General features: G+C 40.6%; 1 protein-coding gene across 2 annotated transcripts in view; it reads left to right on the forward strand.

Moving 5' to 3' along the window:
* Window positions 1-10,844: 10,844 nt before the first annotated feature.
* zdhhc2 (zDHHC palmitoyltransferase 2) overlaps window positions 10,845-26,917 on the forward strand; it is a 36,429-nt gene continuing 20,356 nt past the window's right edge. For both annotated transcript variants that reach the window (XM_061927834.2, XM_061927835.2), the window contains exons 1-3: window positions 10,845-11,090; window positions 23,443-23,469; window positions 26,662-26,756. In XM_061927834.2, the coding sequence (XP_061783818.1) occupies window positions 10,964-11,090; window positions 23,443-23,469; window positions 26,662-26,756 (249 nt within the window). In that variant the 5' untranslated portion in view covers window positions 10,845-10,963. The remainder of the gene's footprint in view (window positions 11,091-23,442; window positions 23,470-26,661; window positions 26,757-26,917) is intronic.

Consider the following 26,917-nt stretch of genomic DNA (forward strand, 5'->3'; position numbering starts at 1 on the left):
CTGTCAGGTGCCCAGGGAAGAAAAAAGAGAAAAGAAGAGGAGGAGAAACGAGAAAAAGACAGAGGTAGCAGGTAGGTAACGTTAGCCTACATGAAATTATTTGTCTGTTACAGAATGTGATAGTAACCTGGCTTTTTAGCATTAAGCTAATGTTACATGATTCGGCAATTGCTAATCAATAAATAGCTAGTTCTGTTTTAACGTCGGGTTAATATTGTGGAGGGGGCTAAATTGTTATGGAAAATAATAATGTAACGTTAGGTAATTACAGTACTCCCACCTTACATTCCTCAGGGACATTTGTATTAGATCTTTTAAGCAGGTATTTTTTGTTTACATTGTTATTGCCTTCTGGTTAGCTAATGTTTGCCCTGCAGGTAATAGTCACTTTTCCACCCATTAGGTATAGTTGTAAGCCTAGTTGTTAAAGTGCACATCATTAATGTTAATTAAGCAATATGTATGTAAAAAATATTGTATTTCATATATTCATTTTTTATTTTTTGCATTCATTTATTTATTCATATTTTTTTTATCTTGTTAACTATTCTGATTGTTAATTTGCTTTCTTTAAGTAAAAAAAAGGTCAAAGACAAAGCTATTTGGTTTCTTGTGAGTATATACAGTTCACTGCCGATGTGGGGGGGCGCCATCTAAAATCTTGCCTAGGGCGCCAGATTGGTTAGGGCCGGGCCTGGTTCCAGGTTCAATCCTTGGGCAAGACACTTTACCCACTTGCTCCCAGTGCCACCCACACCGGTTTAAATGTAACTTAGATATTGGGTTTCACTATGTAAAAGCGCTTTGAGTCACTAGAGAAAAGTGCTATGTAAATATAATTAACTTCACATTTATACTTATTACTCTCATTTTGCCAACATTTTCATTTATTTTGGACCAACAATCACAGAGAAATTGTGACTTATGTGTCAACTGTGGTGTCTGACTCCAATGTATTGGTAATCACTACGTATTACTATTTATGTATTATTATAACTGATCTTTCCTTTTCGTAACATGCTAAGTGATTACGTGTACTTTTGTAGTTATTTCCCTATATTTCTGAACAATAACTCAAATATGGTAACACAAAGTCATGGAGAGACTTTTGGTCCAGAAATTACTTTGCTTTATTTATTATTGACACATTTTTGCCGCTTTATGTTGTATTTTTAATGAGATTTTCAGTTAATTTTGTCATATTTCATTACACCCAAAATGTTGTTTCTTTTACTCGTTCAATGTCCGTCTATTTGTATTTGTGTTTGACTTTCTCTTCTGCTGTTACCAAATAGCATTATTTTAGTTTTACTGAGTTTCAAAGGTAGTCTGTTTTTGTCAAACCATCTCTTTAATTTGTAATTATTTGTATTAGCTTCTGCGTGTTCTCTCCTGAACAAAACGCAGACGGCGTGTTTACCTCGCACAAGTGGTGGCGAACTTTCACTTCCCATATTTGTCTTCTTTCTGGGTTGTGGGGAAAGCCATGTAAAAGCTTTCCACAATTCTCAGGTGTGGAAGAGCCCATTGCTGCACAACAGGGCATTTTATTACACGCTGACAAAACTAACAAGGAAGCGCCGCAAACACAAAGCATCAGCTCCAAAGTTGGTAGCAGTCATGGCGCCCTGTAGTCACTTGAGTGCCTTTTGACCAATCATTGAGGAGATTGCCTGAAACCGAGTTGGCCATACTCTCTTTATACACGACTCTGGCTCTGGATTAAGTGGAGTATTTTCCTGTACTCCTCTCTGAGCTGCCACCTTAACATGGTAGAGGAGTTTGCGTGTCCCAATGATCCTAGGAGCTATGTTGTCCGGGGGCTTCTATGCCCCCTGGTAGGGTCTCCCAAGGCAAACTGGTCCTAGGTGAGGGATCAGACAAAGAGCAGCTCGAAGATCTCTATGAGGAACACTGACAAGGAACCCAGATTTCCCTCGCCCGGACGCGGGTCACCGGGGCCCCCCTCTGGAGCCAGGCCCGGAGGTGGGGCACGATGACGAGCGCCTGGTGGCCGGGCCTGTCCCCATGGGGCCCGGCCGGGCACAGCCCGAAGAGGCAACGTGGGTCCCCCCTCCAATGGGCTCACCACCCATAGCAGGGGTCATAGAGGTCGGGTGCGATGTGAGCTGGGCGGCAGCCGAAGGCAGGGCACTTGGCGGTCCGATCCTCGGCTATAGAAGCTAGCTCTTGGGACGTGGAACGTCACCTCGCTGGGGGGGAAGGAGCCTGAGCTAGTGCGCGAGGTGGAGAAGTTCCGGCTAGATATAGTCGGACTCACTTCGACGCACAGCAAGGGCTCTGGAACCAGTTCTCTCGAGAGGGGCTGGACTCTCTTCCACTCTGGCGTTGCCGGCAGTGAGAGGCGACTGGCTGGGGTGGCAATTCTTGTTTCCCCCCGGCTCAGAGCCTGCACATTGGAGTTCAACCCGGTGGACGAGAGGGTAGCTTCCCTCCGCCTTCGGGTGGGGGAACGGGTCCTGACTGTGGTTTGCGCATACGCGCCAAACCGCAGCTCAGAGTACCCACCCTTTTTGGATTCACTCGAGGGAGTACTTGAGAGTGCTTCCCCGGGTGATTCCCTCGTTCTACTGGGGGACTTCAATGCTCATGTTGGCAGCGACAGTGAAACCTGGAGAGGCGTGATTGGGAAGAATGGCTGCCCGGATCTGAACCCGAGCGGTGTTTTGTTGTTGGACTTTTGTGCCCGTCACAGATTGTCCATAACGAACACCATGTTCAAGCATAAGGGTGTCCATATGTGCACTTGGCACCAGGACACCCTAGGCCGCAGTTCCATGATTGACTTTGTAGTTGTGTCATCGCATTTGCGGCCTCATGTTTTGGACACTCGGGTGAAGAGAGGGGCGGAGCTTTCTACCGATCACCACCTGGTGGTGAGTTGGCTGCGATGGTGGGGGAGGATGCCGGACAGACCTGGCAGGCCCAAACGCATTGTGAGGGTTTGCTGGGAACGTCTGGCAGAGTCTCCTGTCAGAGAGAGTTTCAATTCCCACCTCCGGAAGAACTTTGAACATGTCACGAGGGAGGTACTGGACATTGAGTCCGAATGGACCATGTTCCGCGCCTCTATTGTCGAGGCGGCTGATTGGAGCTGTGGCCGCAAGGTAGTTGGTGCCTGTCGTGGCGGTAATCCTAGAACCCGTTGGTGGACACCGGCGGTGAGGGATGCCGTCAAGCTGAAGAAGGAGTCCTATTGGGTTCTTTTGGCTCATAGGACTCCTGAGGCAGCGGACAGGTACCGACAGGCCAAGCGGTGTGCGGCTTCAGCGGTCGCAGAGGCAAAAACTCGGACATGGGAGGAGTTCGGTGAGGCCATGGAAAACGACTTCCGGACGGCTTCGAAGCAATTCTGGACCACCATCTGCCGCCTCAGGAAGGGGAAGCACTGCACTATCAACACCGTGTATGGCGAGGATGGTGTTCTGCTGACCTCGACTGCGGATGTTGTGGATCGGTGGAGGGAATACTTCGAAGACCTCCTCAATCCCACCAACACGTCTTCCTATGAGGAAGCAGTGCCTGGGGAATCTGTGGTGGGCTCTCCTATTTCTGGGGCTGAGGTTGCTGAAGTAGTTAAAAAGCTCCTCGGTGGCAAGTCCCCGGGGGTGGATGAGAGCCACCCGGAGTTCCTTAAGGCTCTGGATGCTGTGGGGCTGTCTTGGTTGACAAGACTCTGCAGCATCGCGTGGAAATCGGGGGAGGTGCCTCTGGATTGGCAGACCGGGGTGGTGGTTCCTCTCTTTAAGAAGGGGAACCGGAGAGTGTGTTCTAACTATCGTGGGATCACACTCCTCAGCCTTCCCGGTAAGGTCTATTCGGGTGTACTGGAGAGGAGGCTTCGCCGGATAGTCGAACCTCGGATTCAGGAGGAACAGTGTGGTTTTCGTCCTGGTCGTGGAACTGTGGACCAGCTCTATACTCTCGGCAGGGTCCTTGAGGGTGCATGGGAGTTTGCCCAACCAGTCTACATGTGTTTTGTGGACTTGGAGAAGGCATTCGACCGTGTCCCTCGGGAAGTCCTGTGGGGAGTGCTCGGGGAGTATGGGGTGTCGGACTGTCTGATTGTGGCAGTCCGCTCCCTGTATGCTCAGTGCCAGAGCTTGGTCCGCATTGCCGGCAGTAAGTTTGACACGTTTCCAGTGAGGGTTGGACTCCGCCAAGGCTGCCCTTTGTCACCGATTCTGTTCATAACTTTTATGGACAGAATTTCTAGGCGCAGTCAAGGCATTGAGGGGATCTGGTTTGGTGGCTGCAGGATTAGGTCTCTGCTTTTTGCAGATAATGTGGTCCTGATGGCTTCATCTGGCCAGGATCTTCAGCTCTCGCTGGATCGGTTCGCAGCCGAGTGTGAAGCGACTGGGATGAGAATCAGCACCTCCAAGTCCGAGTCCATGGTTCTCGCCCGGAAAAGGGTGGAGTGCCATCTCCGGGTTGGGGAGGAGATCTTGCCCCAAGTGGAGGAGTTCAAGTACCTCGGAGTCTTGTTCACGAGTGAGGGAAGAGTGGATCGTGAGATCGACAGGCGGATCGGTGCGGCGTCTTCAGTAATGCGGACGCTGTATCGATCCGTTGTGGTGAAGAAGGAGCTGAGCCGGAAGGCAAAGCTCTCAATTTACCGGTCGATCTACGTTCCCATCCTCACCTATGGTCATGAGCTTTGGGTTATGACCGAAAGGACAAGATCACGGGTACAAGCGGCCGAAATGAGTTTCCTCCGCCGGGTGGCGGGGCTCTCCCTTAGAGATAGGGTGAGAAGCTCTGCCATCCGGGGGGAGCTCAAAGTAAAGCCGCTGCTCCTCCACATCGAGAGGAGCCAGATGAGGTGGTTCGGGCATCTGGTCAGGATGCCACCCGAGCGCCTCCCTAGGGAGGTGTTTAGGGCACGTCCGACCGGTAGGAGGCCGCGGGGAAGACCCAGGACACGTTGGGAAGACTATGTCTCCCGGCTGGCCTGGGAACGCCTCGGGGTCCCACGGGAAGAGCTGGACGAAGTGGCTGGGGAGAGGGAAGTCTGGGCTTCCCTGCTTAGGCTGCTGACCCCGCGACCCGACCTCGGATAAGCGGAAGAAGATGGATGGATGGATGGATTTTCCTGTAGTTCTATAGTTAACCGGAGAAGTGAGAAAAAAGCAGAGTTCATGGAACATACATGTGTTAAAAAATATGGCATGAATGATATTTTCTATAATAGACATGGAGAAGGGGTAGGATTAGGTTTCTGCCTACTCCTTTTTAGAAACGTTGAATGTTTTAAATGTAATCATGTAACTTATCAACCATGTCCAAAACAAACCCTACCATACAATTATTCAGAAAAGTAGATCAATCAACCTGACAGACAATTAGAAATAGTAAGCTTATTGTATTGATTGCAGACTGCCTCCAGTTACAGTGGTTCATAATAATTTATTAGCGTTTTAGCACATTTTGATACCCGGTTCCTTCCTCTTGTAGCTAAATATAAATTATAGCCAACCCCCGAAGAGTAGTTAATAAAAGCCTAACTCCATGGAGCCTGCATACTTCAAGGCCTAACTTAATTTAAGAAAAGCGATAAATAATTTAAACAATATCTGTTCCACTTGACAGGAGAAGGGACTGTGAGCAGAAAGAAAAGCCCTAGAGTTCAGGGCTTTTAATTCTGAGATACAGTTTAGGGACTAAACTGTATCTCAGAATTAATCTATTACTTATACTGTTTGTCTTCATTAGGGTTCTGGGTGAGGCTGTAGACTATCCCAGCTGACTGATCGCCAGGGCACATATTTTATAGATAGACAAACAATTGTATGGAAATTACAATGTCCTAAGATGCATGTTTTTGGACTGTGGTAGAAAACCATAGGACCTGTGCAGGAAGAGCATACGAGCTCCACAAAGAGGTCATTTTTTACACTCATGATTACCTCTCATGTTGGTAGGATACCCTTTCCAGACGGATCCAGAGTATTCTTCACTTCTAAGGTAAGCACACTTCCATTATCCACTTTGTCTTTCCTGGTCACCAATGGCTTACGGCAGGGGTCTCAGACACGCGGCCCACGGGCCAATTGCGGCCCGCGAGACGTTATTTTGCGGCCCGCACCTTAATATGAAAATTTTATGTTAGTGCGGCCCGCAAGTTTTATATGAATGGCGCTTGACAGCGTCATACTTGCCAACCCTCCCGATTTTTCTGGGAGACTCCCGAATTTCAGGGCAACCATTCTCTCGAATGTCTTCACCCAAACAACAATATTAAGGGCGTGCCGTGATGTCACTGCCTTTAGCGCCCTCTACAACCTGTACAAACAGCGTGCCAGCCCAGTCGCATGTTGTATTTGGCTTTCACCAAACCCCGCCCCCCCCAACCCTGCGGCCCCACACATCAACCCTCCCCTCCGTGCGTCGGTTGAGGTGGGCGGGGTTGGGGGGGGCGGGGTTTGGTGGTAGCGGGGGAGTATATTGCAGCCCAGAAGAGTTAGGGCTGCAAGGGATTCTGGGTATTTGTTCTGTTGTGTTTATGTTGTCTTACGGTGCGGATATTCTCCCGAAATGTGTTTGTCATTCTTGTTTGGTGTGGGTTCACAGTGTGGCGCATATTTGTAACAGTGATAAAGTTGTTTATACGGCCACCCTCAGTGTGACATGTATGGCTGTTGATCAAGTATGCCTTGCACTCACTTACATGCGTCTGCAGAAGCCTCATACAACATGTGACTGGGCCGGCACGCTGTTTGTATGGTGAAAAAGCGGACGCGACGACAGGTTATAGAGGACGCTAAAGGCAGTGCTATCATGGCACGCCCTTAATATTGTTGTCCGGGTGAAAATCGGGACAAATTCGGGGGAATGGTTGCCCCGGGAGATTGTCGGGAGGGGCACTGAAATTCGGGAGTCTCCCGGAAAAATCGGGAGGGTTGGCAAGTATGTTGCTGGGGCGGATAGCCATTCAAAGAAGGTGAATTCATTAAAAAGTGCATGTTAGATTTTTTTTAAGAAATCACCCAGTTTCTGCATCCAGTGGCCCCCAGGTAAATTGAGTTTGAGACCCCTGGCTTACGGTGTTCATGAGCCATCTTGTGTCCACTTTTAAGTCTGTGTGGTACAAAATGAGTAAAACATCAATCCAGTATTTGATGAAATCCTGTGCTGTTTGAGGTTAAGGTTACAAAGAACACTTAAAACATAGATAACAAATTCATAAAATCACAAGTGTAATCAAAAATGTGCCTAAAAACATTGCAACTTTTTGAAAAAGACCATTTTTGGCCGCCACAATCACACACAAAAAAATCATATACAATCCTGGAAGGACTGATGATAGACATACGGTCTTTCACACTCACATTCATAATACAATTTAGAGTCTGCATGTTTTCAGACTGTGAGAAAACCCACAAGCATGATGACAACATGAAAACTGCATCGTGCTGCCTTCCAATTCCCCATTTGTCCAAGAGAGTCCAAACTTTTACATATGGAGGGGCCATTTGTTATATATTTCTCTAATTCTGTAAAAAAAAAAAAAAAAAAAAAAAAAAATATACAATTCAATATTCCAAAGACATAAACATTTCTCTTTACGTTGTGCCTTTTTGCTCTATTTTCCCCATTTTATTGTTGTTAAACTCTAAGGTGATAATGACTAACGTTTTTGTCCTTTAAGTACCGTATTTTTCGGAGTATAAGTCGCTCCGGAGTATAAGTCGCACCGGCCGAAAGCGCATAATAAAGAAGGAAAAAACATATATAAGTCGCATTTTTGGGGGAAATTTATTTGATAAAACCCAACATCAAGAATAGACATTTGAAAGGCAATTTAAAATAAATAAAGAATAGTGAACAACAGGCTGAATAAGTGTACGTTATATGACGCATAAATAACCAACTGAGAACGTGCCTGGTATGTTAATGTAACATATTATGGTAAGAGTCATTCAAATAACTATAACATATAGAACATGCTATACGTTTACCAAACAATCTGTCACTCCTAATCGCTAAATCCCATGAAATCTTATATGTCTAGTCCCTTACGTGAATGAGCTAAATAATATGATTTGATATTTTACGGTAATGTGTTAATAATTTCACACATAAGTCGCTCCTGAGTATAAGTCGCACCAAACTATGAAAAAAACTGCGACTTATAGTCCGAAAAATACGGTACTTGTTCTTATGCTTTCTGAGCTCACTAGGTTCACTGCTCGCTGTACATATCCTACCAAGTCAGACCTACACTGTTACAATGTCCATTTTTCAGATGATATAATTGTTGATGACTGAAGTGCTGATATCAACCAAACCTAACCCCCACCCCCGCCCCAACCCCGTCCACATCCCACCTCCCGGATTGTAAATAATGTAAATAATTCAATGTATATACTCTGATGATTAACTTGTGTGATGACTGTATTATGCTGATAGTATATATCTGTATCATGAATTGATTAACGTGGACCCCGACTTAAACAAGTTGAATAACTTATTTGGGTGTTACCATTTAGTGGTCAATTGTACGGAATATGTACTTCACTGTGCAATCTACTAATAAAAGGTTCAATCAATCAATCAATGTGTTGCCTTCATTATAACACTTATATAAGGCTTTTAATTTTTAGCAGCTCCAGACAGATTTTTTTTTTTTTTTTTTTGATCCAGTATGGCTCTTTCAACGTTTTGGGTTGCTGACCCTTGGTCTATAACAAGAAGTCAAAGAGCAGTGTTGGAACTGTAACGCCGTTAGTTTCGGCGGTAACTAGTAATATAACGTGTTCTTTTTTATATTCAGTAACTCCGTTACCATTACTACATGATGCGTTACTGCGTTATTTTTTATGTAGTATCGGCTAGAAACAGAAGATCTGAGTGTGTTTTATTGGAGTGGAAAAGAAAAGGCGTCCTTTCTGTGGGCGGGGGTCGGGGGGACTCCCATACCGAAGTTGAGGGGCGCAGGGGAGACGTTCCTCCAGGGCCTATGTACTTCGGGGCTAGCAACCTTCACTTTACCCGGGAGTGGGTCTTTACAGCTGAGGGCGAATGACGAGGCCGGCGGTTTGTTGCAACTTTGTGACTTTATTGGACGCAGCCATCCACCAAGCTTGAGCACCTGCACGCACTCACTGTCGCCGGTCCCTCTGTCGCCCACTCACTCACTGACGTCACTCACTTCACATGCTGTCATATCTTAAAGGGCCACACACACACACACACACATACGGTACTCTCATAACAACTAACAAGACATGCTGGCGAAGCCAGAAGTTGAGTTTCTTAACATGGAGACATTCTCAATACTTTTCTTTTGTCAAGCACAAATAAAATAACATTTTAGTTAAATGTAAGTTGTGTCTTGGATCAAAGATCCTATCTACTTAAAGTTAAAGTTAAAGTGCCATTATGTTGCAGCTATTTAAAATAGTTTCGTCAATTTGTTCTGGCCTGAAATAAATTGGCCCTTTGAAACATATCTTTGTCTTTGTGTGTTGTATGTAGACCACATTGCTTAGCAGAGTTCAGTGATGCAAATGCATGTCAAGTTGATCAACAGATTGTATTATTCTCCAGTGCAATAACAGTACTGAAATGAAGGCTAAAAGGGCATTAATGGGAGCCTTAAGGGGGAACATTATCACCAGACCTATGTAAGCGTCAATATATACCTTGATGTTGCAGAAAAAAAGACCATATATTTGATGAAATTGATGAAAACTTTATTCATTACTCGCGGTTTTACGTAAATTATTATGCATAAACTGTGTTTACCAATAATTTAGCTTAAAAACATTTATTTTTTTCAATCATTCGAGTACATTCGGGTAGTCTTGTGTAATGCAGTATTTTGTGTCTATTTAGGTATGGTTAACCTGAGTGCTGAAATCGTGGAAAAATATATGTTCTTAGCGCGCCTGAAATGGGCTGTCTGCACTCTCAAAGTGCATGTTGTTGCCAAATGTGTTTCATATGCTGTAAACCTAGTTCATAGTTGTTAGTAATTATCTTATCAGACAGTGTTAAGCCGCTGAAATCCGAGTCTGAATCCGAGCTAATGTCGCTATACCTTACTGTTTGTTTGTATTGGCATCACTGTGTGACGTCACAGCAAAATGGACGGGTGTATATAACGATGGTTAAAATCAGGCACTTTGAAGCTTTTTTTAGGGATATTGCGTGATGGGTAAAATTTTGAAAAAAACTTCGAAAAATAAAATAAGCCACTGGGAACTCATTTTTAATGGTTTTAACCCTTCTGAAATTGTGATAATGTTCCCCTTTAAAAAAAAGGGAAAACAAATAAGTAACTAAATAGTTACTTTTCACAGTAACGCATTACTTTTTGGTGTAAGTAACTGAGTTACTTTTGAAACAAAGTAACCAGTAACTAGTTACTAGTTTTCAGTAACTAACCCAACACTGTCAAGGAGTGACTCCCCGCATGGAACACTCGTCCATTCATTTTCTGCACTGTCAATCCTTGTAATACACATTTCAACCACGCGGGGGCGGGAGAAGACATGCATTAGTAAACCAGTGTTGCGACGCACAAAAAGTTTCCCACGAACGCGCTCACCTTTTTATACAAGAATGATTTGGAGCGTTCCTTGCCTTATGAATATTACATCGCCGTGGGCTGACACGGCGTGCGTGACTGCGTGTCCACCGGGCTGGCTGCCGCCCACATGAACCCAGTGAACCCATCCGGTTCAGGTGGGGGAAAATGTGCCAGCGTTGCAGCATCCTGCGGCCGCCATGGCAACCGGCGGGGAAGGGTGGGGGGGCGGAGCTCCTGGTGGTGTTGTAGTGTGGCGCGTGTGAGCACGCCGCGGCGTCACATGGTGCGTGGAGATGAAAGACGATGCGTTTGGGGCAGGGAGACACCGAGACGCGCGCGCACGCACACTTAGGCGCGTAAACACGCGGACGTGAACGCGCACTGGCTATGATCCGCTCCTAGACGATGGCACCGTCGGGCTCGCGGAATGTCAAATGGGGCTGCAGGAGAGTTTTCTACTGGATCCCCGTCCTGTTCATCGCCCTCATAGTGGCTTGGTCCTACTACGCCTATGTTGTGCAGCTTTGTTTGGGTAAGACGACACATGTCTGGTCACTGCGTGTACGTAAGGGGGGGTTGCTATTATTTTTGCACAATGTATGTATGACTGATGAGTGTCATATGGCCAGGTGCAGTATGTGTGACACCTGTCACTCACATGGTTTGAGTCACCATTTTTGAAATGCACACACCTTTTGAGCATAGCGGTGTTTATGTTGTGATAGGATGAAGTAGTTGACTACGTCACGCACGACAGCCGTGATTGCCAACTTTTATTCAGCACGCATTTTACATTTCAATATGTGAAAGTGAATTATTTGTGAATGGCAACAGGTGGCTTCAGCGTCGTCATAAGGGCAATTACATTACTAAGAAGTATTGGAAGGAAAATTAAATAGCCAATATTAATTTGAAACTCCATCCAACCGTTTTATACTACTTGTCCCCGTCGGGATGGCCAGGGGGCACCCTGGACAAGTCGCCACCTCATGGCAATACATACATATATAAATAAATAAATATCCATTTTTATAATTTTTAATCCCCTGAAGAGCAGGGAAACCTGCAAAACAGGCTTGTAGGGATGATTTAGCCTCTGTGTTTTTCCTGACCTAACGTAAATAAATATATATATATATATATATATATATATATATATATATATATATATATATATATGTATATCCATCCATCAATTTTCTACCGCTTATTCCCTTTGGGGTCGCGGGGGATGCTGGAGCCTATCTCAGTTACAATCGGGCGGAAGGCGGCGTACACCCTGGACAAGTCGCCATCTCATATATATATATATATATATATATATATATATATATATATATATATATATATATATATATATGTATTTACGTTAGGTCAGGAAAAACACAGGCTAAATCATCCCTACAAGCCTGTTTCGCTGGTTTCCCTTCTCGTCAGGGGATTTTATTGGCTTTATTCACTTGTCCCTGTCGGGGTCGCGAGGGGGCTGGAGCCTATCCCAGCGGAAGGCAGGGTGCACCCTGGACAAGTCGCCACCTCATGGCAATACATACATATCATATATAAATACATATATATATATATATATATATATGTATACTTTAGGTCAGGAAGAAAACACAGAGGCTATTTCATCCCTACAAGCCTGTTTTGCAGGTTTCCCTGCTCTTCAGTGGATTTGATTGATTATTGATTGATTTGATTCAATACAATCCCCCGAAGAGCAGGGAAACCTGCAAAACAGGCTTGTAGGGATGAAATAGCCTTTGTGTTTTTCCCCGGTATTGGGCACTGTATAACGGATAAACCACAAAAACCTCGACTATATATATATATATATATATATATATATATATATATATATGTATATATGTGTGTATGTATATGTGTATGTATGTATATATACATATATATATATATATATGTGTGTATGTATATGTGTATGTATATAATGTGTATATATATATATATGTGTATGTATATATATATGTGTGTGTGCATTTATTTATGTATATACATATATATACATACATATATATATATATATATATATATATATATATATATATATATATATATATATATATATATATATATATATATATATGTATATGTATATACATAGTACATATATATGTATATGTATGTATATTGTCTGTATTTTCACCATTTTTATTACTTACACTGATGTAACAAATAATCGAAGCAACAGATTATAAATCAAAGCTTTTTTTTATATAATCAAACGAATGGGTTTAATCGAGCAGCCCTAGATACAGATGAAAAAAATAAATACATTTGAATATTCTGGCTAAATAAGTAGAATTAGACGCAGCACAGTGGTTGGGAATCACTAAACCACTGCATATACAGAAACATTCCTTTAAGGATTTACAACCATCTTAGTACCATAATATTATGGTGGTTTTTGTCTTGTTTGCACTATGTTGTGCTTCTGAACAATGAATTTTAGGATCCAGACACAAGTGAGTAATAAACATATATCGTAAATTCAGGCATGTGAAAAAGTGGAAATCCGCATTTTTAAACATAAATTTTCGCGTCAAAATATCACTTTTCTGCCAAAACAAGCTCGCTACTTAGCACAGTTAGCATCATCTAGCTATCTTACTTGTTGTCGCCTGCGTTCGCTGTCTGGGCCACATCGTTGATGGCTTCCTACTTTGCTGCTAATCATATTTGGATGATTTAAATCCGAACAATGTTAGTTCCGAACCAGTTGTAGTTCTAGAGTATTCATTAGTAGCCAGCAAGAAGGTCTATTTTTGAATGTACACAGAGGTCACAACACCGGTCATATATTACCCGAGGAGGGCGTGGCTACAGAGTAGAGTCGCCAAATGGGAAACGTTTTCTGAGTTCTTTGCATGCATGTTATAGAATTTTTAATGATAATAATGGTAGTAAATGATCTAGGAAAAAAACAAAAAACATCAGTGTTACATTACACGTAAGTGTCAAAAGGACAGCCAAAATGGCCTTTGTGGTTAGAGTGTCCGCCCTGAGATCGGTAGGCCGAGTCATACCATAGACTATAAAAATGGGACCTATTACCTCCCTGCTTGGCTCTCAGCATCAAAGGTTAGAATTGGGGGTTAAATCACCAAAATGATTCCCGGGCGTGGCCACCGCTGCTGCTCACAGCTCCCCTCACCTCCCAGGGGGGTGAACAAGGGGATGGATCAAATGCAGAGGACGAATTTCACCACATCTAGTGTGTGTCTGACAATCATTGGTTTAACTTTAACTTTAAAAGAGGTTGGTAGATGATAATAAATCTAAAGGTAAAATAAAGTGTAGAAATGCACCTAATTGCAGGTAATTTAGTCTCGATTTTCAAAATGTGCCCGCGGTGCTGGTGTGGCATAGAAATGTTCCTCCTTTTTTCATTATTTTTTCTCCTTTTTTCTTAAAGGGTGCTCGCACTGTCTGTAAGTCGAACTAATAAAATGCTTTGAACATGTTTCGAGTCCGAACAGAGTCTCAAGCTTGACTTAAACAGGAGAGCGGCGTGCCCTAGAATCAATATAAGACTTGTGAGGAACATTCTTTAAAACATGGCCACAGCAGTCTGACTGGAGTCACAGGGGGCAGCGCGATGAGACGCGGGACAGAGGCTACAAAGCATGTGCTCTGCAGACGCACACAGAGACAGTTGTGTGTAAATCGTGTCAGCTGACACTCTTTCAGCAGCTCAGTTAATCCCATTGTCGGGTTTATATAATTCACCTCAAGCAATCTGAGGTTGACCCACTTTCTTTTAATGCAACCAACATCTGCCTTTGAACACTCGGACCATCGCTTTGCAGATTGTGGAAATCGATGCAAATAACCATGATGTCGGACGTGTTGGTACAGTATCACCATACAAGCTTTATCAATATTCCATCCATTTTCTACCGCTTGTCCCTTTTGGGGTGGCGGGGGGTGCTGGAGCCTATCTCAGCTGCATTCGGGCGGAAGGCGGGGTACACCCTGGATAAGTCGCCACCTCATCTCAGGGCCAACACATATAAACATAATATGGGGCATTTTATAAAAATAAAAAAACATTTTTATGGAGAATAAGGTACATTTTATGAAAAATAATGGCCATTTTCTACGCAAAATAAGGGTCATTTTTATGGAAAAGAAATTTTTTTCACAGAAAATGTCTCTGAAAATAAGGAACATTTTTATGGAATAGAATAGAATAGAATAGACTTTATTGTCATTATATTTGCATATAACGAGATTAAGGACTCCAATTTAAGGTGCGGTAGTGGAAACAAATATGGGGTAAAAATAAATAAATATTAAAATAAAATAAAAATCACACAACAGGCAATAAGAAAAAAACTAACAATTGAAATAAACAGGCTACTATCCAATAAGAATAATAAGCAATCCTGCACAATATACAAAACACTATAGAAATACAAAATACTGTACAATATACAGAACAAGACAAGAGTACCAGAGTAATAAATAACAATCAGACGTATTGCACTCGAAGGGTAATATTGCACAGTAGGGTTTTATATAAATATTTAATATATAATATATATTTTATATAAAATAAGGGACATTTTACGGAAGATAAGGACAATTTAATGGAAAATAAGGTGCATTTTTACGCAAAATAAGCGACATTTTGTGGAAAACAAGGGACATTTTTTACACAAAATAAGGGACATCTTAATGGTAAGTAAGAGGCATTTTAGGGAAATAAGGACCATTTTTAAGGAAAATAAGATACATTTTTACAAAAAATGAGGGACATTTTATGGAAATTAATGGAAATGTTCTCGCAAAATAATTGATGTCCCTTATTTTCTGTTAAAAAGGTTATTATTTCTTGCAAAATTCCCTTACTTTTCTATACAAGTTTCTCTAATTTTCCGCAAAAAAGTTTGTTATTGTTCACAAAAAAAAAACTTTTTATTCTTAGCGATATTATTTAGGTTTATTGCATGTCGGTGTCACGATAATGCATCATGCCGTAAAACTCATAAAGCTTTATGATGTTTTCATTAATGGGGTTGAATGTTGTGTTTGTAGAAAGTTGTCTACATGATTCATTTTTTGTTGACATATTCATTTTAACATTGCTCGTAGTGTTAACCGTACGTTCATTTATTTGTGGCGGCCTGCCCGTTTGCATTTAAAAATATGAGAAACCTCTCGGGAAATATATGTATGTACCAAAGTGCATACAGAACATACAAATAGAGAGTAATACTGTATAATTAGGGAAGAATTGATACGGTGCCAATTCCCGGTACATTGGAATGATTACAATTACTCAGCGGTACGGATTTTTGGTACTTTTCTGTGTGTTAATAAATATAATATAAAAAATAATACAATCAACATTTTTAATGTAACATTTAAAAATGAGATGATTTTGATAACTGTGCTAACTTGTTTTCTTATTACATTTCTGAGTACAATTTGAAAGTATTCTAAGCTTTTCGTGCAGTTACAATTCCAAGACTTAGATGGCAGTAGTATATATATATATATATATAGCGTGCTGCCTGGGCAGGAATTAGTCTTTGCCATCAGTGTCGTCTTATGTTGAGCCCTACAAAGTATTTATACTGTAAGTATAGTATATATAATACACACCAGCTGTTTGATTGTAACAAGCATGTAAGTTGTAGTTTTCAATACCAAATTTGAAAAGGGGTTGAAATCGCCATGTAAAATTGCTAATGATAATCGATAGCATGTCTATGGCAAAGTCAATGTAAATTAGCATCAAGCTAGCGCATTTTGGAATAGTGATGCCTTACTTTCCATTCAAGTGTTTTTTTTCAGGCATACTCGCTTTGTTGGCATTGAAAATTATCTAGAGGTAGTTTGGCCCTGCGTGCTGCTTGAGCGATTGTTTCCTCGCCAAGTGCTCAAGCCGATTTGGAGTCTGCAACTGGACGTGACATCACAAGCAACACGGGTATAGAAATATGGCACTGTCTGATTTTACAGATGGAATTTTGGTTGGTACCTATCAAAGTATATACTTAAAACAAGAACACTTTTGCTTTTTAATGAGAGCGTATAACTCACCAGTCGGTGTGCTGGTGTAAAGACCCGATTGCATACTGTGGCGCAACCAAGTTATTTCATCGGTATGCTTTTATTTTGTAGCCCTGACATTTTGGCCTGGACTTCTTCGAGTATTGTGGAGTGGACAGGATGGGATTAAAAGAAAAAAAAAAAAAAACTTCAATTACAGGAATGGGAAAGCCTTTAGGGAAAAAGAAAAACAATACTTCAAAGGGAGTTTTCCTTGGGGAAACAGGATGGTTTACAGGTTTGGGGCCACCACAAATAAATTTAGACCACCACAGACAGATATGGTGCTACGAGGCCTGGGCCGATAACACATTTTGCTAGACGATATATTGTCCCACAAATTATTGACAATAAATGGTATTATTGTTAGCATTATTTTGAGACAAAATCAAGTACTATTGTAAACATGATATTAAAAACTAATAATGCAAGTAACTCTTTAAAACTTTTATTAATCATTTGGGTTTTTTACTATTGTGAATGGAAGGTCAATAACTTTAAATCGTCCCAAATAAGTAAACAAAAATATAATTGTCTCTCAATCTATTTTAGCAAAAATTGCTCTTCAATAAATATTGTATTTTTTGTACATGCAAGAGGATAATTTGCTGACCTCCCTATAGACTGGACTCTCACATTATTAAAGGCCTACTGAAATGCGATTTTCTTATTCAAACGGGGATAGCAGGTCCATTCTATGTGTCATACTTGATCATTTCGCGATATTGCCATATTTTTGCTGAAAGGATTTAGTAGAGAACATCGACGATAAAGTTCGCAACATTTGGTCGCTGATAAAAAAGCCTTGCCTGTACCGGAAGTAGCAGACGAGTAGCGTGACGTCACAGGTTGTGGAGCTCCTCACATCTGCACATTGTTTACAATCATAGCCACCAGCATCGAGAGCGATTCGGACTGAGAAAGCGGCGATTTCCCCATTAATTTGAGCGAGGATGAAAGATTTGTGGATGAGGAAAGTGAGAGTGAAGGACTAGAGGGCAGTGGGAGCGATTCAGATAGGGAAGATGCTGTGAGAGGCGGGTGGGACCTGATATTCAGCTGGGAATGACTAAAACAGTAAATAAACACAAGACATATATACTCTATTAGCCACAACACAACCAGGCTTATATTTAATATGCCACAAATTAATACTGCATAACAAACACCTCCCCCCTCCCGTCCATATAACCCGCCAATACAACTCAAACACCTGCACAACACACTCAATCCCACAGCCCAAAGTACCGTTCACCTCCCCAAAGTTCATACAGCACATATATTTCCCCAAAGTCCCCAAACTTACGTACGTGACATGCACATAGCGGCACGCACGTACGGGCAAGCGATCAAATGTTTGGAAGCGTACTCACGGTACCGTGTCTGCGTATCCAACTCAAAGTCCTCCTGGTAAGAGTCTCTGTTGTCCCAGTTCTCCACAGGCCAATGGTAAAGCTTGACTGTCATCTTTCGGGAATGTCAACAATGAAACACCGGCCGTGTTTGTGTTGCTGAAGTCGGCCGCAATACACCGCTTCCCACCTACAGCTTTCTTATTTGCTGTCTCCATTGTTCATTGAACAAATTGCAAAAGATTCACCAACACAGATGTCCAGAATACTGTGGAATTTTGCGATGAAAACAGACGACTTAATAGCTGGCCACCATACTGTCCCAAAATGTCCTCTACAATCCGCGACGTCACGCGCTGACGTCATCATACCGAGACGTTTTCAGCAGGATATTTCGCGCGAAATTTAAAATTGCACTTTAGTAAACTAACCCGGCCGCAGAGGTGGGTAGAGTAGCCAGAAATTGTACTCAAGTAAGAGTACTGTTACTTTAGAGATTTATTACTCAAGTAAAAATAAGGAGTAGTCACCCAAATATTTACTTGAGTAAAAGTAAAAAGTATGTTGTGAAAAAACTACTCAAGTACTGAGTAACTGATGAGTAACATACACACACATATCATATATATATATATATATATATATATATATATATATATATATATATATATAATAATACACACACACATATATATACACACACACATATAAATATATATATATATATATATACACATATACATAATGTATATATATATATATACACACACACACACACACACATATATATATATACACATATATATATATATATATATACATACATTGATATATACAGTATATAATTTATATTTATTTATTTTGCCGTTTTTGTTTACATGTTAAAGGTGTTTTAATGAATATGCATGCATGTTTAACACATATAGATTCCTTTCTTTCATGAAGACAAGAATATAAGTTGGTGTATTACCTGATTCTGATGACTTGCATTGATTGTAATCAGACAGTAGTGCTGATAACGTCCACGTTTTCAAATGGAGGAGAAAAAAAGTTCCTCCTTTCTGTCTAATACCACATGAAAGTGGTTGGTTTTTGGCATCTTATTTGTCCAGCTTCCATATTCGTTTTTATACACTTTACAAGAAATACATTGGCGGCAAACTCCGTGGCTTGCTAGCTTGTTTGCGCTGGCTTTCGGAGACTCTTATTTTGAAAGCGCAGGCGCGATAGAGCGGCACTTTTATTGTGAAGACAGGAACTGTGCAGTCAGTCTTTGGGCTTTTGACGGGATGTACGGTTGAAATAAAAAAGGGTCTTTTTTCCTTCACACTTTTGATTGATTGATTGGAACTTTTATTAGTAGATTGCACAGTGAAGTACATATTCCGTACAATTGACCACTAAATGGTAACACCCTAATACGTTTTTCAACTTGTTTAAGTCAGGTCATGTGACCCCTGGCTCTGTTTGATTGGTCCAACGTCACCAGTGACTGCATCTGATTGGTGGAACGAAGTGAACGTCACCAGTGACTGTATTTGTTGAAACGCAGGCACTATGGAGGTCTGTCTGACAGACCAAAACAAACAAAGCGTGCATTAACAGATCGATAAAAATTAGTAGCGAGTACCGAGCTGAATGTAGATAAAAGTAGCGGAGTAAAAGTAGCGTTTCTTCTCTATAAATATACTCAAGTAAAAGTAAAAGTATGTTGCATTAAAACTACTCTTACAAGTACAATTTATCCCAAAAGTTACTCAAGTAAATGTAACGGAGTAAATGTAGCGCGTTACTACCCACCTCTGCCCGGTCGTATTGGCATGTGTTACAATGTTAAGATTTCATCATTGATATATAAACTATCAGACTGCGTGGTCGGTAGTAGCGGGTTTCAGTAGGCCTTTAAACATATCCACTGTGCATCCATTGCACCGCTCACCCAGGGTGGTGCGCTCCCTTCCAAGGTTTTTCATTGTTCCCATTGGGTTGAGTTTTTTTCTTGCCTGGTTGTGGGCTCAGATCCGAGGATGTCGTTTCCGTTTGTGAAGCCCGTTTGAGGCATTTGTGATTTAGGGCTATATAAATACACTTTGATTGAATGATTTCCACCCGATGAAAAAAAACTGCGTCGAATGGTTTGTTTTGTTGTCTTTTTTGGTTGTTGTTGCTATCACTTTCCAAAAAACTCTGCAATGTTGAACACTCTTGCACCCTGTATGAAAGCGAAAGACAAAGAAAACAAATATAGACATGGCAATTAAAGTTATTGTCAGGTTAGTTTAATTTATCGTTCGATTAATTGATCTATTCATTGATTTATTCGGCCCAGGTCATGGTGCTACCTGTTCGCCTTCGTTCATAAACACATCCTACAGTGTACCTAAAGTTAAAGTTAAAGTACCAATGATTGTCACACACACACCAGGTGTGGCGAAATTATTCCTGAGTACACTGCAAAAACTGAAATCTAAGTAAAATTAAACATCTCAAATAAGGGGAATATTTGCTTATTTTCTGTCTGATAAGATCATTCTTCTCACTACGCAGATTTTATGTTAGAATGTTTTACTTGTTTTAAGGGTTTTGGTCCTTGATTATCTCAGTAAGATATTACAGCTTGTTGCTGAGATTTTATGACCTATATTGAGTAAAACATGCTAAAAACGAGAATATCAACTGTTGCAAAGCTGTGTCATCAACACTCAAGTATAAAACTACTTTTTCAAAGTAATAATTTCTTACTTAATGCATGAAAAAAAAAAATCATGATGCCGATCGCATATCATTATGTCAAGATAATGGCACTAGCATTTACTTAATTTAAGAATATTTTTCAACATATTGAGCAAAAAGGTCTCATTTGTTTTTCTACCAAGGAAAGTGCACTTGTTATTAGTGAGAATATACTTATTTTAAGGTATTTTTGGGTTCATTGAGGTTAGCTAATTTGACTTGTTTTGAAAAGTCTTGACAAGCCGAATTTTCTTGTTCTATTCGCAGATAATTTTGCTTAGTTCAAATAAAATACCCCTCATTTTTGCATTTTTTTTTCTTGTTTTTGAACACTGACTTTTTGCAGTGTAGGTACCTGGTCTGCCAGTTAATTATTAATCAAACCCCTGTAGATACTCTTCATTAATTTGTCTTTAAAACATAATTAATCTGCTTGCCATGCATGTTTTTTTTTTTGTCATTTTTTGCTAATGAGTTTGAATCTGCAATTTTAACAACTACAACCCACCACTAATAGATTGCAGTCCTATGAGAAACACCAGAGGTGTGGACTCGAGTCACATGACTTGGACTCGAGTCAGACTCGAGTCATGAATTTGATGACTTTAGACTCGACTTGACAAAATGTAAAAAGACTTGCAACTCGACTTAGACTTTAACATCAATGACTTGTGACTTCACTTGGACTTGAGCCTTTTGAATTGACATGACTTGACATGACTTGCTACTTTCCCCAAAACCCAAAGATGAAAAAGTTATTCGGGAGCGCTCCGTATTTTTCATTGTGTACTTGTCTATCAGCGTTGCGTGTGTCAGCTGGTGTGGTCTAAGTACAACAGCCAATCAAATTAGATCTACTTTGTTTTCATCACACAGCATTCATCCAATCAAATTGCAGGACAACCAACGAAGAAGACATGTCCAAACCACACGCCAGTGAACAAAAAATGATACCTAAAATAATTTTGTTTGGGTGTAAAAATTACGAGGTGGTCAACACAAAACGGTTTGCAGTATGCAACACATGCGGTTCGAAAATTACTGATGGAGAGGCAACAACTTCCAACTTCGTCCAGCATTTGAAGTTGCACAAAGAACGGTAAGTTTTGAATGTAAGATAACGTTTATTGGCTAAGTAACGTGACTTTTATTTGCTGTGTAGTTAAATCAGTGAGGCTGTAAACTCACTGCTAACGTTATAACGTTATTGCAAACACGGGAATCTGTTGCAGTTCACTACCTTATTCATACTTTTGTTCAGTGATTTTTTTAAAGCAGGGTTACGTTAGTCAATATATCACACGTAACGTTAGACGGCGGTCAGCAGCACCGCGTATTTTAGCCACCTAAAAAAAGACAAAAATAGTAAAATAAAGGTCAGTTAAAATGTATACTATATTATGAATATGTGTACCGTTTTAGCTAGCTTTCTGACATACTGTTGGTTGTTTACCTCAGTGGTCCCCAACCACCGGGCCGCGGCCCGGTACTGGTCCGTGGATCGATTGGTATCGGGCCGCACAAGAAATAATTTTTTTTTTCTTTCTTTTTTTAATTAAATCAACATAAAAAACACAAGATACACTTACAAGTAGTGCACCAACCCAAAACAACTCTCTCCCCCTTTTGTTCTGGGCATTGAACATGAAGACTCTTCCTTCACTGTTCCGAGTGGCCATGAGAGTCTTGGCAGTGCCTGCCTCCAGTGCTCCAGTGGAGCGAGTTTTCAGCCATGGTGGCATCATACTACGCCCCCATCGTGCACAAATGACTGACAGACTCTTGGCTAATTTGGTCTTTTGCAAATGCAACGCAGCATAGGGCCCTGACATATAAAAAGTACAACTTTTTTGTTATGTTCACATATATGTCATGTTTTTTCAATGTTAACACTTTTGTACAAATAAGTACATTTGAACTTTATTTTTCAATGTGTTTGTTCTGTAAAGGAATGAGTTAATGTTTAAAATGACTGGTTAATAGTGCTATTATAAAGTGCAATGTCAGCACAATTTTCTTTCCTGCAATTTAAAATGCACTTGTTTTAATAAATAAATACAGCGTTTGAAAAGCATACACAATCTGTGTTAGTATATTAGTCTGTGGTTAAAAGGACTTGAAAGGACTCGAAACTCAAAATGCAGGACTTAGGACTTGACTTGAGACTTTCCAGTCTTGACTTTGGACTTGACTCGGGGCTTGCCTGTCTTGACTCGGGACTTGACTCGGACTTGAGGGCAAAGACTTGAGACTTACTTGTGACTTGCAAAACAATGACTTGGTCCCACCTCTGGGAAACACTAAACTGTAAGTCATCTTACGGACAGGCGTTTCCAATACACTCTCGTGCAGCTAAGTAGGGTAACTGAAATACAGTACTGGAAACACCCCTCAGTATAATGCATTGCAGTTTTACATCCTTACATTGCATAGAGCATGTGTGTGCGTGAAAGAGTAAGATTGTTATCCTGGTTAATTGCTCATGATGAATTATTGTATGCTTGGCTAATTCTTGTTTGCAGAAAAGTGTGTCAGGTACTCCCTGTGCACCAGTCTGTGATTTTATCTGAAGCATATATATATATATATACAGTATGTGGACCAATTATGTTCATATTTTTAACAAATGTTGTCTTTTGCAAACAAGCATGGGGTTTAGTGTATTTAAGTTGACACATACAAATTGCTCCTTACATGTATTTTTTTTTCTCTTTGCAGTGTCAATCGAAAACACGTGGGAAAAGGGTAAGTGTTTCATAACACTGTCTGAAATCAAGAAGAATTATTTAATCTCCAAGCGTCAGACGACGCGATGATTCCAGTCGGGAGACGTCCGTGCAGCTGCAACTCACATCAAAACATTTCTTGCAGTCTGTCTCCTGACATATTTTTCATGACTTCCTCCACATACTTAATAGGGAACACTATTCCACCTGGGTGTTTTAGCAATTTCATCGTTTATAGTTTTACCATGATTCTTGTATATTTAAAGAAACCTAAGAACTGACTCCAATAAAGTCCCAGTTGGACTTTGGAAAATGTTTCGGAGGTAGGCAGCTTTCCATTTGGCTCGCATTTTGAACGATGTTTCTGGGGCTTACAGAGCATGTTTCTATGTGTGGGATTTGTGAATTTAATTTCCCATACTTTATAGGAGCGCAGTATTGCTTGTAAGGCTTTTCCCTTTTCAGCGTGTTTAGACCAGGGATTCCCAACCACTGTGCTGTGGTACATTAATGTTATCCAAGTATTTAATTTCTCCTTATTGGTTAGCAACATATTCTGGAGTGACAGACAGAACAAGTAAATGCTCTCCCACTCGATGGCAGGTAAGGTAACACACGGTAGGCTGTGGGCTACTACACTGCAAAAAGTCAGTGTTCAAAAACAAAAAAAAGAAATACAAAAATTAGGGGTATTTTATTTGAACTAGGCAAAATTATCTGCCAATAGAACAAGAAAATTTGGCTTGTCAAGACTTTCCAAAACAAGTAAAATGAAAGCTGCAAGCAGCGATGGACGGGACCGACTTGACGGCACATAAAATCCAAATTGGAGCAGTAATTAAAACTCTTTGGTCATTTTTTAATCACAAGGGTTCAATCTCTCTCCTGTGCTAGTTTGAAGCCGACACGACAAACGCGGTCAGAGGAGATAATGTTTGAAAAAAGCTGACCGGTTTTTACAAAACTTTTGTTTTGAAGGGGGAATTGCAAACTTCCTGTTGATTTTTACTGGGGGTTGTCAATATATGAAATGTAGGTGTAAGTGAGCCCTACATAGAGGTTTTTGTTTCATGTCTCTAAGACATTCCTACTGGAAGTTACAGGCAGTTTTGTCTGAGTTTTCTTCCTAGGAGCAGTTGTGTCTGTGTTTTCTTCCTAGGGGGCGCTAGAGCGCAATTTTGAGTTTTGGGGTTGGGTTTTTTTTTATTAGATCGAAATTTTTGCCAGTCCTGATGTGTGTGTCCAGTTTGGTGAGTTTTGAAGCATGTTAAGGGGGTCAAATTAACCCTAACCCTAACCCTAACCCTAACCCTAACCCTGGCTAAATTTTTTTAAATTGTAATTTTGAAGAATTTATCTGAATGTGCATGAACTATCTCTGTTTAAAATTGTTAGAAATGTCACATGTTAAATGTTTAAATATTAACTGTCCGTTTACTGTACTGTGCCAACTGTACTACTATATGAGTACCTATTTTCTATTGTTTCAATGAAAATAAATCAGCAAAGTCCATTTGGCTGCCATCTGTTTTAATTATGAGACACAATTTTGTCAAAATCATGATTTTTTTTTTCATGCTTGAAATAAGAAATTATTACTTTAAAAAAAAGTAGTTTTATACTTGTGAGTGTTGACGACACAGCTTTGCAACACTTGATATTTTAGTTTCAAGCATGTTTTACTCAATATAGGTCAGGCCTGGGCAATTATTTTGACTCGGGGGCCACATTTAAAGAAAGAAATGTGTCTGGGGGCCGGTATATCTATTTTTAGGAACACTAATACAAAACCTTACAATAATGTCTGATTGAGTGCTAAAAACGTTATGACAGACCGCCTTAAAAAACGTAATGGAATTTTTAATATTTCTATGAACGATAAAACACTGAATATTGACAAAATATAAACGTCACACCCCCTTTTGATCGACATATTTTACAATCAAGTGAAACGCAACAAAAATGCAACAAACAGTGAAATATTAACGCGAAGGGTACAAAATAAACCCACCGACAATCTGATACATCTGATACATCACTAAGCTTTAGAACTTTGTTGTGAAAATCTCCTTCCGCATCTGTGGAAACGCTTCCCGCCCACATTGCTTGGTGCCTTTTCTGAGCTGCTGTGACGTAGATTACCATAGTAACAAATTAGATGACCATAGTAACTAATTAGATTACCATTGTAACTAATTAGATTACCATAGTAACTGGTATATCATCCCAAAGTGCAGATTCCAACCATTAAAATACTTTGTATAGTTGAAGACTTACGGTCATTAGAAAACATGACTGCACATCATAATGGCAGCTACACTTTCCATCTTAAAGATCTAAAAAAAATATTTGGGAATGTCCGGCGGGCCAGATTGAAAAGCTCAACGGGCCGCATGTGGCCACCGGGCCTTAATTTGATATACCGTAGTCTGATATAGGTCATAAAATCTTAGCAACAAGCTGTAACATCTTACTGAGATAATTTAGGACCAAAACCCTCAAAACAAGTAAAACACTCTAACATAAAATCTGCTTCGTGAGAAGAATTATCTTATCAGACAGAAAATAAGCAAATATCACCCTTATTTGAGATATTTAATCTTACCGGTACTTAGATTTCAGTTTTTGCAGTGTAGGAGTGAGCAGCTCCACAACAGCTAAGCACACAATAGCACACAAGCTAAACATATGTAATAAGAGTCCTTAATTAAACAATATTGCAGTCTTCAACACCTTTATAAATAAACAAGTATTCAATAATTATACTTAAACAGACTAAGTGTCCAAGGCAGAAGCATATTGGACAGTATCCAGTAACAAACGTGTTTGCATCAGTCAACCCACTGCGTCATGAATTACCACTCCACTTCAATTTATTGAATGACTGCATAAATCCATTCCAGGCGGTTAATAACAAATTATTGTTTTTTTCCCCACTTACAGTTGAGTCATAATCAAGCCTTATTGAACATTCTACACTACCAACTCATAAAAGTATGTATGACTCATGCTGATATCGTATCTAATCAATATTGGTATGGGCCAATACTCTGATATCAGTATGGTATAGGAAGTGCATCGAGACGCCCACACTAATTTGTCTAGTGCAAAACACTAAAAAAGACTAAAAGCCTTTAAAATTCACTCGTAACCACAATTTTGACAAATGAATGATCGATTGTATTTTTCTCTTATTTTCTCTTCTTTTCAGTCTTATACTTATTGTTGTACCATGTCATCTTCATCATGTTTATTTGGGCTTACTGGCAGACTATCTTCACCAATCCCATGAACCCCCTGAAGGAGGTGAGTGAGGCGACGGCGCTTTGTTATTGACAGCGTGAGTTGAGGCATTGTGGGAAGTCCAGAGGTAGGTAGGTTGCAGCCTCAGTGTGTGAGCGAGTGCTGCTTTTGGACTAATACCACCTCGCACGAGGCGCAATAGTCTATGATGCAGCAGTCTGTGA

The sequence above is a fragment of the Nerophis lumbriciformis genome, linkage group LG35 (assembly GCF_033978685.3).
Source record: "Nerophis lumbriciformis linkage group LG35, RoL_Nlum_v2.1, whole genome shotgun sequence".
Classification (NCBI taxonomy): Eukaryota; Metazoa; Chordata; class Actinopteri; order Syngnathiformes; family Syngnathidae; genus Nerophis; species Nerophis lumbriciformis.